Here is a 16,488-nt window from a genome sequence, read left to right on the forward strand (position 1 = left end):
TCAGCTTAGGAAGGCTCTACATGACCAACAACACAGAACAAATGAATACAACTGATCAATTAGTCCGCTTAGAACTATTAGACTACGGGAGTAAATATCACAGTACCTTAAGTGCAGCGAGCAAACCTCGACGTCAGGGCGTCAGGAGCCGAGCGCGCACGTCTGGAGCTGCTTGGTGTACGCGTTGAAGTCCTCGTCTGAGTCGAGGTACAACACGGGACAGTGCTTGCGATTCAGCATTAGCCGCAGCTAGCGACGGCACTCACACTCGCCGTCGTTAGGCTGGAGGCGCCCTGTAGCGATACTTCCAACCAGGTTTTGCTATCCATCGTTATCTTGGCCATGCGCCTACATCATATAATAGTACAGTAACACACGTCATGATGCCGCAGAATAAAACGATGCAACAGTGAGCTTCTCACCTTCAAAGACTTGCTACCCTCGGCCCGCCTTCTTCCTCGTCGCGACAAGCGTCTTCTCCTTAGCTTGCATGCGTACGCACGCGTCCTGTGGCTTAGTAGCGCGCCGCCTCTCGTATTGTGGGGCATGCCGACGAGTCCGCCACTTCAGATATGCGGATAGATGTCATGAACCTCCCCGTGTGGGTTCATTTAGTTAAACTATTAATAGAGGGTGTGTCACTTTAGGACAAGTCGGGACCCACGGGACTTTATGAAGGACAGCTGGTAGATGGTCGCCGCTCGATGAAACGAGCGTCAATTTCGCGCTGGAGGCAGCCGCTTTGGAAGGCCGGGCCAATGTCGTGGAAATGCTGCGGGGTCGATGTGACACTAGAAGTGTGAAGAACGCGTTAGCAAAAGCTACGGCGGTGGGGTATGATGAGGTGGTTCACTTGCTTTCCAACAAGAAGGCGCGGATTGCGTGATGGAGCCACAGTCGATCGACACCAGCCAGCGCATCAGCAGAGTCGAAAAATACAACGTGAATGTCTGTGTATATAAAAGGACAATAAAACGAAGTAGTAAGTCTGCGTGCAGTACGCAAGATGTCATGAAGTATTAGAGCTCGCATAGGCACGAACTTTGACAAACATGAGCATGCATTACCTCAAAAAAACGGAACACACACCGGTCTTCACATACTACATATCTAGTCACCATGAGAGCGTGGGTTGTACTACAAGCCGGCTCTACTACGTTAACACTAACGCCTACTCAACAGCTCGAGCGAGTAGACGGCCCAATTTTTTTACATTCTAGGACTGTCAGGGGGATTATACTACGTAGCTTTAAATAATCAAAAGCCGCGACGAACTATAAAATAATACTTCAAGAATTATTAATAATAATACCTATCATCTTTACTGAAAACTACACGCATACTTACTTACACACTATGAATATTTTAGTAGATACGTGGGTACTGTCTACATTCTGGTTGAGCCTGCATGTGCTCATAATGAAATGGCACCATGGACAAATCCATTCCTGTACGCTGTTCCGCATCTTCATTAGTTGAGACGCACGCTGCAACGGGTTCGAGCTGGGACGAGTCTAGATGAACAGCCAGCTTTGCCAATTCTTGCTTCAGCAGGTCTCGATCTCGACGTAGATGCTTGTACTCGCGCTTCAGACTCTTGATCGCAGATGCAGAATAACCTTCTTGCGAACACGATTGGTGAAACCCAGTAGATCGACGAGAAGGTCGAACTGGAGAAAACACATGTAAGTTTTCCATAATAAAAATTAAAGACGTACCTCGTTGTTCACCTCTTTACGACGCATTTTCTCGCGCGATTTCTTTCGGAAACTTCGGTCTTCTTCACTGGATGGGGTTCTCATCATGTCATGAAAAAGATCAAAAGTTAAACGAAAGTGTAAAGTACATGTACACCCAGTAAACAAATTTTGTACCGCTGACAGGATCCCCCATTGGCCAAGACAAAATCGTCGTCATCACTACTCCACATGGCTGCGCATGGCGTACTTGGCTGCGTGGATGATGTGGGGATCATACCCACTTGTGCCGCCTGTTGGGTGGTTGCCATCTGACACTGGCAATGGAGGTAACGGGTTCCGCTGACCCAAGCTGAAGTTAACGAGATCCATGGCATCTTGTGTCGGTTGGTTCTGGTGGGTGACGTTCGCTTGAACACCGGCGGGGGGCAAGGGCTGTTGCAGCAGAATTGGCTCTTTGGGAAGAGAGCCCAAGCCCAGACCCGGTTCAAACGCATTGCCGTCCTTCAAAATGTCGGAAAAGCTGGATAGAGGAGGCGATGTCACGTGCTCCGTGGTATCATGACGAGAGTCACTTGCTCCCTGGTTGAAGTCTTGTTCTTGGTACCTTGGGGGGCCCCTTGCCAATTGGCATTAATGTCTGTACGCAAGAAGAATCTGCCAAGGTCCTCAACCTGCGGCTGGGTCGCTCCCGGAAACCCCCGCATCTGTAGGAAATAATGTCCATAGTAAAGTTAGCGTTAACGTCCACATTCCGGTGCAATTGGCCAACCTTTACCGTTAGTGAAGCGTGGATTATTAGCATCACGCTGGGCGCTTTCCACCTCTGGTTTACAGACCACAATCTGAAGTGTTGCGGATTTATGAAGACGAAAATGTGGCCACTCGAGGCACGCGCCACACACGCGGTCCAAGTCGCGGGATCAGAACATGGCGAGATTTGCAAATCGTAGCATCGTACAGAATTCTGAACTGGACTCAGTCAGTTTATTATTTCGAGTGCCTACAGGAATCTGCTAGAGTTTTTGAGACAAAGTCTAGCACGATGAACCGCAGAATACTGTATTGAGAAACATTCGAGTTCATATTTCAACATTTATAAGCGCATCACCCTTTTGTCAAGCTGACTCGACAACCTGTACAATAGCACGTGCTAATTGTCGCAACACTTTTATCATTCTATGTCACCTTCAACAGTTTGGTTCCGACGGCAAACTGCACCATCACGTGAAGTGCATGCACGAAAATATATTCTGTGAGTTTTCCGGTCTCTGCAAACAAACATGTTGATATCCTTAGCTCGTAATACTTTCTTCTCCATGTTTATCCTTCGACATACAAGCGCTGCTCAGCAGAGCCTGAGCGCTTTTTGCCAGTACGGTTGCTCACTTTCATCTGTAAGGTCAATTCCCAGTACATGCAGTTTTGCAACTGCTGTTTCATTCATATTGCTACTGCAAAGTGCGGGTGTACACGCATAGCAGTAAGCATTCAAAAAGTTTCATCCGAGCATCAAATGCAGAGCAGAGCAGAAAGTCTTCGCTTGTAAGTCAAAAGTGGATGACCGCTGTACGAAAGCCGGACGCGTCAAAAGACAACACAACGAAATACTTCGAAGTACATGCACTGTATGTACAGTACTGTAGACGACTGTGGTGAAACCCTGTGAGAGGGGAAACGTTTTTCGTGAGATACAGTACATACCAAAATTGTACATACTGCAGGTACGGCCAGTATTTCGGGTAAGCTGTTGCTTTTCTCGATGCCGGACATAAAAAAAGAAATCGACTGTCTCCAAACAATTTGCAACTTGGGATCCAACCATAAGCTACGATAGGTTAACCCTTTCACCCAGGTTTCGACACAACTCGGTAGTTGACCGCCCAGCTTCACTGGTAGCAGGACCGATTACGGCGCTAACCGACCGGAAAAGCGTGCCACATTATGATGAAGGGCGACTTGGTAGCGACTCGACTAGCGATGAACTTGTGCATAGGATCACACAGCTCCACCAGAAGGCATGCAGCTCTAAACTCAGTCCGCACATTCACTACCCGACACGGCTGCAGTGGCCATTTTTACTTTTGTTCGCCCAAAAGAACTGAGTCGGTAACCGCGGCAGGGCACGTAGCGTATACTTATATGAGTGAAATCGAATACTCGTTGGCAACGCGAATGTGCACAGGATTACCTCTTCAAACTTCGACGCCTGACCGCTTTGGACGATTCAACAGCGAGCGACACGAATACCGAATGTCGCCAACTCGCTCTTGAAACGACGAACTTCGAGCTGACAACCAGTGTTTGCGGCTGGGAGTCTAGCGGTTCCAGCACTTCTTGTCGCTAGTGAGGTACACGATGGAGACGTCCGCTCTGCTCCCACTGGCGACAACGGGCCCACAAGCATTGAACATCTCGATCCAGACGCGACGGCTCTAGCTGGCGTCTTCTTCCCCCACCACCACAAGCCACCACTCTACTTCCACCCGTTCATGCGCGCTAAGTTCGACGAGATAATAAACCACACGCGGAATTTTACTGCTGCAGGACGAGCTTCTTTGACTGACCGCTACTCATTTGAACTGAAGCGGCAGTCAACAACGCGCTGTGAACACTCAGGAATTCGACGAGGATGCTCATATGATGGCGATCAACATCCCAGGCGCAACTCACACGGAGTACATCCAATTTACCCAGCGATTTTCAACAAATGAAGCCAATGGCAAACGCTCCACGGAACGGTGTAACACGTCCAATCCTGGAGAGGACTGTAGCTGGATTTTAACGTCACGACAAAATATACTCGAGATCCATCGACCGCAAGTGCGAATGCGGGGCTTGAGTATCTTGGTGGCCTCCGAATTCGGTCGAATATGGACGGGTTTGTTGTCTGGAGCTACTTGTTCTGCTTTCTCCCCTAGCACGTGCCCTTTAATCAACGCTCGACCGAGCATTCTTTCGCAGCCTCGAATGCTGCCGAGTACCTCCATCAACGCCCCCACAAAGGCTGGAGTGATCTCGTACCCCTCCAGCCTTCCATACGCGTTGAAGTGCATCTGAGCCCTGTAGTGCACGTGCAGTTGCCGGCTGATCAGCTTCTGAATGAGCTCCTCGTCCCCGATAGCGCTGGGGAACACGTGCTGGATGGTGCGTCGCGAGTAGCGCAGGTGCAGGATGCCACGCACGGCGACACTTGACCAGTTCTTTCCAGTGATGAGGTCGGCCGACTCCAGCTCGAGCTTTACAGACGTATGGAACCTGGAGTAGTGTTCCCAGATGCTCAGAATCATCTCGACCGCGGGTTTACCTCCGAACTTGGTATGCGGCTCAATTTAGGCGTCTAGAAATTGCCTCTGTGTCTCTGAAGACAGCACCGTAGCAGGGGCGTTGGGGACGTGCAGACCTATCCGGAACTGCTGGAAGTACTCCATGATGAACTTCATCGGGACAGCGGCAGTGCAGTACTCTGATGCAAGCGACTTCGCTTCACACAGATCCCGTAAGACCTGGAGGCGCTGGATCTCGTCGCGAAGCCTGTCAGTCTCCTGCGATAGTGTGGCCTCTCGTTCCCGCTGTCGCTCGCGAAATTTGATTCCTCGCTCGCTGTTGGACATGGGCTTGGTCTTACGCTTGCTCATCGGCGTCTGCCACCGCCGGAGAGGGGCCGGAGCTTAGAGTGCACGCTGAATTGCAAGCTGGAGAGGGTGGAGGCGAGAGACATTTACAACACCGCACAGCCTCGGTCGGGTCGGTAAGGTCTCTCCGGGCGACGACATTTTTAGTTTCTGCGTCTTGCACACTGCGAGGAGAATCCTTTTGTAGCACGAGCGGTTGCAAGCGGAGGGAATCGAGCGAGGAATTACCATGATCCAGTAGAAAAGTACTGGATCGCCCCCCAGGCCGACCGAAAAACAAACTACTGTCACAGTATTTGCTAAGTTCGTGATGCGTATTTATCAAGACGTATCTACCTACTTCTGCGAGACTGGATCCTTGCGCTGCGTCGTGTCGGTCGTCGATGGCGAGTCCGATGTCTCCCTCTTGTCGATTGGTAGACCCAGGTGAAGTCGATCGATTCGCGTTCGAACCGTAGCTTCAGGCGCATCGGAACGTGGCTTCCCGGTTCCCATGTAAGCTTCCGGTACCCAACCCATTGAATGAAATAATATACTCTTACGTTGATCCACCTTTTCGCGTATATTCGCTCTACCTCATATAGCTGCCCATCCACGCCTCTCTGGGACCTTCGCTTGCTTGAGAAGCGGCCACCACCCCTACGTCGTTCTTCTCGGAGTCCACCCCCGACTGATGATGCTTCCTCTTCCTGCTCGTCGGTGTCTTCGTCGCTGACGTCATGAGCGAAAATACCGGGATTCAGTCGGAGACGGTAAAACGAGCCGTCCAGGCGGCGCTGGATGTTCCGGGCGTGGCGCTGTCGTGGGTTAAGGCGTGGCATTGAGCACAAAGCAGAATGGGGCTTGCCGAAGCGCTGAAAATGTAGTTCGCAGTCTATTTCTATTCTAAGTGTTGCCTTAAAATAAATACAGTAGACTTCAGCCCGGAGGTCAGGTTGTGATTTGGCTAAATTTAACGTAGTGAAATTGCAAAATTCAGATTGCAGATCAACGTAGCATATTGCACCATTGCGGCTTAAAGTATACAAAAAGGGTGTACCATGGAGTGGTACATTCGTAGAGTTCCTACTCCTTCTAGAGTTTAAGAGATTTTCACGAAATATTTTACTCGCGTGTTCTTAGGGCACAACACTAGAGATCTATCGGTTTAGATTTTTAATATACCTTACCCAAATATGACTTAGCAACACTTGTATATTTGGTTAGAATTGTCGGAAAGCACAATATCTATTCATTATGAGGTGTTGTTTGATTTCCCGTGAGCATTCACGAAAAACGGACACGTGAGTTGGGCAGCTGGTGTAGTCCGGTCGAAATATTGCGTTCCATTGAGCGCCTTGCACGCAAATTTCGCATTACCGGAGTTGTCGGCCTTCACACTGGTCTGCTTCACAAGAATCTGGAAGCCGCACCTCACAGCCAAATCTTTGCGCTTGCTGTGGACTGCTTTTTGAGAAGAAAATACTGAATTGGCAATATTCTCTCGGAGCTGGTAGGCCAAGCCATACGTTGAGCTTGTCGGGTTCGTCGACTCGACTGCAACATCGTCCCTGAGTAGTCCCAACTCCTTGGCAGCTTCGAGATCAGACACGTCGAGTGAAAAGCGAGCAGAGCCGTAGTTTGGGGGGTTTCTTGCTCTTGACTTGGACATTTGCACAATGCAGCAGAATATTGCTGTGAATCACCCTTTAGAGAATTATTTATTATTCAAGTCTACTTAGTTTTTATTTAGCACTAGCCTTCGAAATCTTACCTCCCACGATCTATTTCAGGTGTCCCGCAAATAAACCGAGAGCTCGAAGTTAGCCCATAAATGGTTGATAGGTTTGCAAGTGGCGTGCCGGGCGTACTTAGGATTTTTTTACTGTATGAAGAAAATGGCTGTCGGCCTGGGGGACGATCCAGTACTTTTCTACTGGATCATGGTAATTCCTCGAATCGAGCTTGCTCTTTTTTACCGCTTGTGTCCAGATATTGCTCATTTGGAGTCGGAAGCGAACGATCCTTCTGCTTCAAGTGAACCGTCGCACTTTATACACAGCCGGCTGAACAATGAAATCATAATCGAGTTTGTCTTCACCCCAGGCGAGGCCGTTTGTTGCGCAGCAGACGCACCACGTCGGCATCACCCGCCGAAGCAGCGAAGCTAACGCTGTCTGGATCGCAACGACCCCGGAGCAGCTCCACGACACTCCGTTGACACCTTAGTGCTGCCATTTCGAACGCACAAGTGATGCCAGTCGAGTCGCTTTCCTCCATCAGCACCTCAACCACATCTGCATGCCCATTTATCGCTGCAGAGATCAATGCGCACCGGATGCTGTTGCTGCTCATCCTGCCAATCAATACTCGCACGAGTCCCACAAGACCTTGCCCCGCAGCGCAGTCAAAGATTCGACAATAAGCACCAGGATGGCATTTCTCGAGCAACAACTTGGACATCGTAGAGTTGCCAAGCGACTCAACCCGGAGCAAAGCCTGCTCGATAGTGTCAGCATTGCTATGTTCCAGGAGGAGCTCTAGAATCTGGACCCGGTTCGTGACTGCTGCCTTCACCACCGCTTCTTGGATCGACGCTGAGTTGCCCTTCACGACGAGCAGTCGAATCATGTCGAGATCGTCGTTACCCACCGCAATCCGCAGTGCGCCACCCGTGTTCAACGTGTCACACTTGGCCACAACTAGCTCTGCCATCTCCACGCAGCGTTTGCTCGCAGCTGTTTCAGCTATCGAGGTTACACTTAGCTCAAAGTCGTCGCACTTCATGTCTGGACGATTTCGGCAATAATCGAGCAGGAACGCCAGCACCTCGACCTGATAGCAGGAAGACGCGGCAAACAGCGCGTCACTGATCGGACTAGAGAAAATATGAATCAACGCCTTCACCACGTTAACACGGCCCTTTTCCGCCGCTGCAAGAAGCGCCGAATCGACGATAGCTCTGAATGCCCGGGTGTCTCTGTCTGCGGTCAAGCCACCGACACTCCCCCTCTCCTCCCCAGTGGAGCCTTCCAGCAGCAACTTCAGCACGTCACCCCGGTCAAACTCCGCCGCTTTCTCTAGTGCACGTGCAACAGAAATCCTCTCCAATTGACACCTGCTTAGCAGCAGCCGCACCACGCCACCCCGTCCATCGGCCGCCGCAGTCACCAGCGCATCACTGATGGTATAGTCGTCGCTAATATCGAGCAGCAACTCCACCACGTCGCAGTGTCCCCCCTCCGCCGCCTTAATCAGCGCCGGGTTCACGAGCATGTACCTGTCTGTGTACCCCCTCCCCAGTAGGAACTGCACCACCTGCGTCCTCCCGTTCTCCGCCGCAGCCAGCAGCGACCTCCTCATACTGTACGGTCGGTTGAGTAGGTGCTCCAGCACTGCGACGTGCCCATTGGCGGCTGCAGCTTCGAGCGCCGGCTCCACCTGCTCGCGCCTCACTCTGGGCAGCAGGAAGCTCAGCGCCTCAATGCGGCTGTGCTGGGCCGCTACGACGAGCTCTCGGGCCGGGTCCGCCACCTGCGGGTAGTGCTCGTAGAGCCACTCGAGGACGGTGAAGTGGCGGTGGGCGGCCGCGCCAATGAAGGCGGCGGGCGAGCAGCCCTCGCTTCTGTTGGCGTGTAGCCATTGCACGAGCCCGAGGCGTCCGGCGGCTGCGGAGCCGTCCATGGCCCCGACGGTGTACGGTCGAGAGGGCTCGTAGACCGCCAGGACGCGGTGCAGACTGCGGTACACGGCGCGGTCGATGGTGGGCGGCAGCAGGAAGGAGGTCACCAGGTCGAGCACGGGCGGGAGGCCCTGGAACGGGCTCTTCAGCGCCAGCAAGCCGACGCGGAGGGGAGGTGGGGGCTCCATGTTGAACGAAGACACGGACGTTGGGTAGTAGTTTGAAGTAGTAGAACTACTCAAATTGTACTACGGTAGTAGTATAGTACTACGCTTGATAATACCGTAGTACAAATAGGTACATAATGCTTTCCATTGTGTAGCCATCGCTGGCTGCGTGCTGTCAGGCAGCTGCTCGAAGTGGACGAGTTCGTCGAGGCCGCGAAAGAGGACGATCTTGCGAGGCTGCGTGAGTTGTTGCGCCACGACATTTACGTCAATAAGGAGAGGGCGCTGGCAAGTGCCGCGGAAAATGGGCAACTGGAGGTCGTGCGGTATCTGGTCGAGCAATGCTCAGCCCCCGAGACTGTAACTTCATACAAACCGATGAGATTTACAAGATACAGACCACAGGTGAGGGCGGCTACAAGCGGCAACGCTCAAGTCGTTCGGTACCTCACTGCACTCTGTGGAGAGGTTGGAGAGAAGGAGGAAGCTCTGAGAGAGGCTGCCAAGGGAGGTCACCTGGAGGAGGTGCAGTGCCTCGCTGAGGAGTTCGGTGCTGATGTGAATAGCCGGGTGGCGGATACGCCGCTGCTGTGGGGTGCTAAGTGCGTGCGCTATCTTGTCGAACAACGCGGCGTTGATGCGAACGTCAGAGGCTGGGGCCAGTCCAAGGTGCTGATGAGGCGGCTGAACGCGGTCATTTTCACGTCGTACGATACATCGTCGAACACTGCGACGCTCACGGGGGCCGCTGCGAACGGCCACATTGAGATCGTGCGGTACTTAGTCGAGCAGTATTGCGCAGATGTCAACGCGAAAAGCGTCTACGGATCTACTGGCACTGTGCTCACTGAGGCCGCTCGCCAAATTACTGGTCCTCACCTGTTGCTAGTGTTGCAGTGTAGCTTTTGCTCTACAGTAAGTTGAAGTGCAGATACACAAAAGGCTCAGGAGCTGGGAAAAAGTAAAGAGGGGGAAACCACAGAACACAAAAATACAACGGGAGCAGCAAGTCGCTTTACTCCCCCGCAGCGCGTTCACCTTCTCTTCCTCCTTCGTTGTGCGGTGTGAGTTACAGACGCACGCAAAAGCAGCCAAGTTACAAGTGGTTATGAGCCCAACGCTGCGTTGGTAACTCCCCGACAGTGAAGACCATGAGTGCAAGTGCAGACACGAAGAAGAAGGACACGAAGGACGAGAAGAAGGCCGCTCACCCACCGTTCGATGGCAAGGATGGTTCGAGCGCATGAAGTTGAAGCTGGAACGCAAGGGCGTGTGGAAGTACTGTGAGAAGGACATCGAGGAGCCGGAGGAGTCGAAGCAGGATGAGCACGACGCGTGCAAGAAGAACTCTGCGCACGCTAAGGAGCTACTCTACGACGGAATGACAGACAAGATAATGAAAACTGTGAAGTTTGAGCCGACTGCGCTCCGTGTAGTGGAGAGATTGAAGCAGAGATTCGTCGAAAAAACGTATTTCAAGTATGCAGCTGAAATGACACAGCTGAGGAAGCTCCGACTCCCGGAGAACGGCAACATGTCTGATCATTTGGGTGAAGTGCGAAGATTAATTGATCGAATTGCTCTATTGGGTAAACCTCTCGATGAGTATGAGAAGCCTGCGGTTTTGATCGGCACACTGCCTGACGCCTATGATAACGTGGTGGAAACGTTTCTGGCAAGTCACGGCCCTCGAGATGTAAATGACCCTCCCAACTATGATCAATTGGAGCATGCGTTAGAGCTCGCGTATGATCGACGCCAACGACGAAAGCTGGACGAAGGTAGTGAAGACCAAGCTTTGTTTGGAGGATCTGGTAGAGGTCGGGACCGAGGCCGAGATCGTGGTCGTGGTCGTGGCCGTGGTTCTGATCGTGGCCGAGGGCGTAGTTTTGGTCGTGGTGGTGGCCGAGGAAGCAGCCAAGGAGCTGGACGTGGTCACGGATGACAAGGTATCAGTAGAGGAAGATGCTTTCATTGTGGAGAGCAATCGCACCAAGTGCTGGACTGCCCGCACTTAGGCAGACATCCGCCAAGTGGTGCTCGTGGATCCGAGCCTCCTCAGAAGCAAGCCAAGGTAGAAGGAGCGCAGGGAAAACGAGCTGCTAAGAACCAGTATACTGGAGATGAGAGTGATGAATCGGCATACGTGATTACTGCTCTCATCAAGCAGCCTCCCAACGTGCAGAAGTTTGCGAGCAAGCGCTGGTACTTGGACTCGGGAGCCACAAGTCATTTGACTAACCAGAAAATTGATTTTATTTCGTTCACGGCATTGGTGAGAGTTGGTGGTGAGAACTGGTTGACTGTAACTGAAATTGGTACTGTGAAAAAGGAGATCCAGACTACAAGTGGGCGGCAGACGTTAGTACTGCGTGGAGTACGTTATGTACCAGAGCTGCAATGCAGTTTATTCTCAGTGCGTCGACAAACCGCACGAACCCTGCCTGATGATGAGAAGGTTCGAGTTCACTTTGACGACGATGAATTCGCAAAGGTGAAGTTTGAACAAGGAAGTGCGAAGGCACATGTTGACAGAACCAATCTTTATTGCTTGGAGCTAGAAAGTCCTGTGGATTCCGCATTGGTTGTAGCCACTGATGGAGACCACAAGGTGCAGCTGTGGCACACGCGCCTTGGTCACCCAGGACGGACAGTATTCAACGCACTATTTCGCCATGCAGACTGGCCGCTGTTAGCTGTGGATTTGAGAGTCGGGCGAGGCTTCAACTGTGACGCATGTGTAAGAGGCAAGATGACGAGAAAGAGTTTTCACTCGGTGCCGAGTTCGACTCGTGACTGGTTAGTTGGAGAACGAGCCCACGTGGATGTTTGGGGACCGTATCCAGTGGCTTCGTACTCGGGCATGCGCTACTTTGCTCTCTTCGTCGATGAGGCTTCTCGCTTCTCGACACTGTTCCTGATGAAAGAGCGCACCGACGTCTACGCAAAGTTCCAGTTCTACTATGAGCGAGTAAAAACACAATTGAAAATCCGAATGAAGGAGCTTCGTTGTGATAATGCTCGGGAACTACTGGCGCTCGGTGAGATGTGCAAACGCAACTACGGAATGGAGCGCTCGCTGACTGTGAAGCATACTCCAGAGCAAAACGGGGTTGCTGAACGAATGATTCGCACGGTGACTGAGAGGATGAGGTGCTTGCTGGAGCATTTCGGACTGCCCAAGCAGATGTGGGCGGAGGCCGCTGTCACTGCAGCATACTGTGTGAACATCGTGCCGAACAAGAGAAAAGGAATGCAAGTCCCGTATGCAGTGTGGTTCAGAGAGACACCTGCGTACTCGAGACTTCGGACGTTCGGTTGTGCTGTGTTAGCGTACGTTGACAAAGTTGAGCGTAAGAAAATGGATTCACGAGCGAAAGAAGCTGTATTCGTTGGTTATTCTCGTGAGAGAAGAGGCTACCGGTTGCTGGACAGCAAGACGAACAAGGCGTTCTACACCCACACAGCCGTCTTCTACGAAGATAAACCTGGACGAATTCTGTTGAAGGATGGTACAGAGGCGCCATCAGTCCCCACATCCGAGTACTTGGACATTGATGCTACGACGATGCAAAATATTCCGTCTCTGTTGGAGGAAGCGCAAGCTGATGAGAGGCATGCGTCAGAGTGCGGAACTGGTGGGGCTGATGAAGGAGCAGTGCGAGCAGAGACTACTGGTGAAGATCATGCACAGCAGGTTGGTGGTGCCGCAAGTGAGACCGTGCCGTTGCGAAAAATAGAGCGCGCGAGTGGAAACTCGGTTTCGCGCAAAAGAACTCGCACTGTTGAAAAAGTGAAACCAAGTGCAGAAGCAGCACGGGTGAGTGAGGAGAATGCGCCTCGTCGGAAGAAGAGAAAAAGAGGGAAAAGAAAGAAACGAAGTTGTGAACGGTGTGAGACACCAAACGAGGAGTCTGATGGTCCGGGCAGTGGGCGGTGTGTGACACCGGTTGTGAAGCAAGATGATAAGGAGGCAGAAGTGCAGCAGTCTTCGACTCGTTCGACTGGTGAGATGACGACCGCTAGACACGAGAAGCTGGATGCTGGTGGTGACTCGCCGATGGGGGACTTTAAGCGTCTTTGAGCAGCGAGATGCAACTCGCAGTAAGGCGCCGAAGACTGGCTGCATCGAATACCGGACGAAGAGTGGCAGAGTGTCGAAGCCACCACGGTGGCTTGGCGACACCATTCATCTTGCGTACAGAGACTCAATTGAGAAGAAGCGGTTAGCTGGTTCATCAAGCTGGGAGGTGAAACGTGATGAAATGCAGTTTGAAATTGCGAAAGAGAAAGCAATGGATTGGTGGCAGGACTTCTCTTGTCTTTCGGATAGTGTGATTGATGAGCCAGAGACCCTGGATGATGCAATGGATAGCGACTACGCAGAGGAGTGGCTTTCAGCAGCGGATACCGAGTATCATGCCTTAATGAAAAATGGCACATGAAAGCTGGTCCCTCGCCAGAAAGGTATGAAGGTGCTCGGAAACCGTTGGATATTCCGTGTGAAGTATCTTCCCACCGGAGAAATCGAGCGGTTCAAAGCCAGATTGGTGGTCAAGGGCTTTATGCAGGTCTATAGCGTTGACTATCTTGAAGTGTACTCACCTGTGGCCCGCTTGGAGACTCTACGGATGCTGCTGACACTAGCTGCAACCTGGGACTACGAAGTCGACCAGATGGACGTGACGACCGCATTCTTGAATGGCCCTATTGATGGAGAAGTTTACATGGAGCAACCAAAGGGATATGAGGAAGCAGGAAAAGAGGAATGGGTTTGCAAACTGGATAAAAGTCTGTATGGCTTAAAGCAAGCCCCCCGTGTTTGGTTCCGCCTGCTGAAAGACCACCTAGAGAAACAAGGCTTTTTGATAATGAATTGTGAGGCTTGTGTTGCTGTGAAAGTGGTCGATGGTGAGTTGGTGTTTATCTCCATCTACGTGGATGATTTGATTCTCTTCGCCAACAACATGAAGTTGATGAAGGAGCTGAAGTAGATGCTTCACATGCGTTTTGAGATGAAGGACTTGGGGCCGATTCACTACACCCTGGGCTGGGAGATAACACGAAACAGAAAGAAGAGGTCAATTTTCATCAACCAGCGCAAGTATGCAGACAAAGTATTGCAACGATTTGACATGGAAAGATGCAATGGCTGCAAAGTGCCAAGCACTCCTGACTTGAAGCTGTCGAAGGTCATGTGTCCGACCACGAGAGAGGAGAAGGAGCTGATGAGTGGGAAGCCGTATCGGGCTGTACTTGGCAGTCTAATGTACTTGATGTTGGGCACGCGCCCTGATTTGGCTTACCTGGTCCGTGAGTGCAGTCAATTTCTCAAAAACCCTGGGATTTTGCACTGGCGCGCAGCAAAGCGTGGGTTGCGTTACTTAAGGGAGACGCAGGACTGGGGGCTACAATTAGGAGGAGTGCAATGGAATGAGCAGGAATTGGATGACCATCTAAAAGCTTTTGCAGATGCAGACTTTGCGAACCGAGTGGACGATCGGAAGTCTATTGCTGTGGCAGCACAATTTCATGGGCAAGACAGACAGAACGGACGGTCGCATTGCACACGACAGAAGCTGAGTACATGGCGCTCAGTCTTCTTGTCCAAGAAGTCATCCACCTGCGGCAGATGTTGAAAGAGCTGAAGATGAAGCAGAACAACCCCTCAGATGTATTTGTGGATAACGAGAGTGCTCGAAAGCTGGCAAACAACCCTGAATTTCACAGCCGGACAAAACACATTGATGTACGACATCATTTTGTCCGCGAACGTGTTGAGCTGAACGAGATAACTGTGAAACGAGTGGCTGGGGCTGAAAATGTGGCTGATGCATTCACGAAGCCACTGCCTCGAGTGAAGTTTGAGCAGCACCAAGCAAGCATGGGATTGATTTCCCAAGGGCAATGCGAGACTACCACGAACTCGTGCAACGTTGACAACCAGTAGGTGGGGCTGTTGTGAATTACTGGTTCTCAGTGTTGCAGTGTAGCTTTTGCTCTACAGTAAGTTGAAGTGCAGATACAAAAAAGGCTCAGGAGCTGGGAAAGGAGAGAGAAAAGTAAAGAGGGGGAAACCACAGAACACAAAAATACAACGGGAGCAGCAAGTCGCTTTACTCCCCCGCAGCGCGTTCACCTTCTCTTCCTCCTTCGTTGTGCGGTGTGAGTTACAGACGCACGCAAAAGCAGCCAAGTTACAAGTGTCATATTCAGGTTGTATTCAGGATCTAGTTGACCAGTGTGGCGCAAATGTGAACGGCAAGGACCAGTACGGAGTCACTGCGCTGATGAAAGCGGCTGAACTCGGCAGTATCGAGCTTGTACAGTATCTCACGAACTTCTTCATTGTGTCGATCGGCCCGATCCGCGATCACCTTGCGTAGGCGAGCATTCACCTGACTTCGAGCCTGATCGTAGTGCCTCTGGATCCGAAAACGCCACCGTCGAGGATTCCGATCCCGAGTCCGAGTACTACCCAAAAGTATCGTCGCCTCGAGCGTCGATCGAGGATCCCAACCAACCATGCATCAGATAAAAAGGGGAGTCTCCACGGACTTGATCTTGAACCGTGTTGATCGCGAAGGTCAATCGCTCTGCGTACTCATCCCAATCTCTCTGATCCAGATCCTCCACGAACATCTTCAGGGCTCTCGTCGCCGTCTGTACCATTCGCTCTGCAGTACCGTTAGCTTGAGGTCGATATGGCATCGTCGCTCGCTGACGCATACCCAGGATCTTGTTAAAGGCGCGGAAGAAGTCGACCATAAATTCCGGCTCTCGATCGTGCCTGATCACCTCGCTAGCACCAAATCACCGGAACACACACTCTTCGTAAGGTTCAGCGATCGTCTGCGCCGTTCGGAAGGAACTGGCCTTCGCGATCTCGTATCCCGTGAACAGATCGACCCAGATCAACAGTTCCGTATTACCCTTGTACGACTTCGGCAGCGAAGGTATGTGATCCATCGCTATGATCTGGAACGGGTACGTCGCCTGGATGTTCCCCGGCGACTCGCCCCTGATCGTAGGTCGTCCTTTGCCGGTCTCGCAGTCGACACATTCACCGACGTACTTCCGCACACTCCTGAAGAGACCTCTCCAGTGAAAGTGATCGCGGTTCCGCTGATAGGTACGCCCGATCCCCTGGTGTCCCCTCCCAAAGTGGAGTGATAGTGATGCAAGATATCTTGATGCAGCGTCTCCGGTGCAACCAGTCTCATCGGTCCATCTCGATCTGCCTCCGATCGCTTGGAGGGTGGGCAATAGAACAGCAGATTATCACCGTCGATCTCGTAATCCGCTGCGATGTTGCCATAGGATCGAGC

The 16,488-nt window shown here is 51.8% G+C and overlaps 4 protein-coding genes across 4 annotated transcripts; 1 reads left to right on the forward strand and 3 right to left on the reverse strand.

The window, feature by feature from the left end:
- Positions 1 to 1,257: 1,257 nt before the first annotated feature.
- PHYSODRAFT_301067 (hypothetical protein) lies at positions 1,258 to 2,783 on the reverse strand (the record flags this gene model as incomplete). The annotated part of the gene is made up of 8 exons (XM_009529134.1): positions 1,258 to 1,274; positions 1,352 to 1,354; positions 1,392 to 1,596; positions 1,620 to 1,670; positions 1,719 to 1,785; positions 1,948 to 2,316; positions 2,603 to 2,669; positions 2,705 to 2,783. The coding sequence occupies 8 exons, from the start codon at positions 2,781 to 2,783 to the stop codon at positions 1,258 to 1,260; spliced, it is 858 nt and encodes a 285-aa protein (XP_009527429.1).
- A 1,583-nt stretch (positions 2,784 to 4,366) lies between these two features.
- PHYSODRAFT_315222 (hypothetical protein) lies at positions 4,367 to 5,311 on the reverse strand (the record flags this gene model as incomplete). Its single annotated transcript, XM_009529135.1, has 3 exons — positions 4,367 to 4,465; positions 4,598 to 5,023; positions 5,072 to 5,311. 3 exons carry the CDS (start codon positions 5,309 to 5,311, stop codon positions 4,367 to 4,369), a joined length of 765 nt encoding a protein of 254 aa, XP_009527430.1.
- A 3,210-nt stretch (positions 5,312 to 8,521) lies between these two features.
- On the reverse strand, positions 8,522 to 9,181 carry PHYSODRAFT_500442 (hypothetical protein; the record flags this gene model as incomplete). The annotated part of the gene is made up of 1 exon (XM_009529136.1): positions 8,522 to 9,181. A coding segment is annotated over one exon (660 nt), but the record flags the coding sequence as incomplete, so codon positions are not given.
- Positions 9,182 to 9,464: 283 nt separating this feature from the next.
- Positions 9,465 to 11,178, forward strand: PHYSODRAFT_261406 (hypothetical protein; the record flags this gene model as incomplete). The annotated part of the gene is made up of 5 exons (XM_009529137.1): positions 9,465 to 9,520; positions 9,559 to 9,936; positions 10,058 to 10,075; positions 10,304 to 10,592; positions 10,900 to 11,178. The coding sequence occupies 5 exons, from the start codon at positions 9,465 to 9,467 to the stop codon at positions 11,176 to 11,178; spliced, it is 1,020 nt and encodes a 339-aa protein (XP_009527432.1).
- Positions 11,179 to 16,488: the final 5,310 nt, after the last annotated feature.

The sequence above is a fragment of the Phytophthora sojae genome, assembly GCF_000149755.1.
Source record: "Phytophthora sojae unplaced genomic scaffold PHYSOscaffold_4, whole genome shotgun sequence".
Taxonomy (NCBI): Eukaryota; Oomycota; class Peronosporomycetes; order Peronosporales; family Peronosporaceae; genus Phytophthora; species Phytophthora sojae.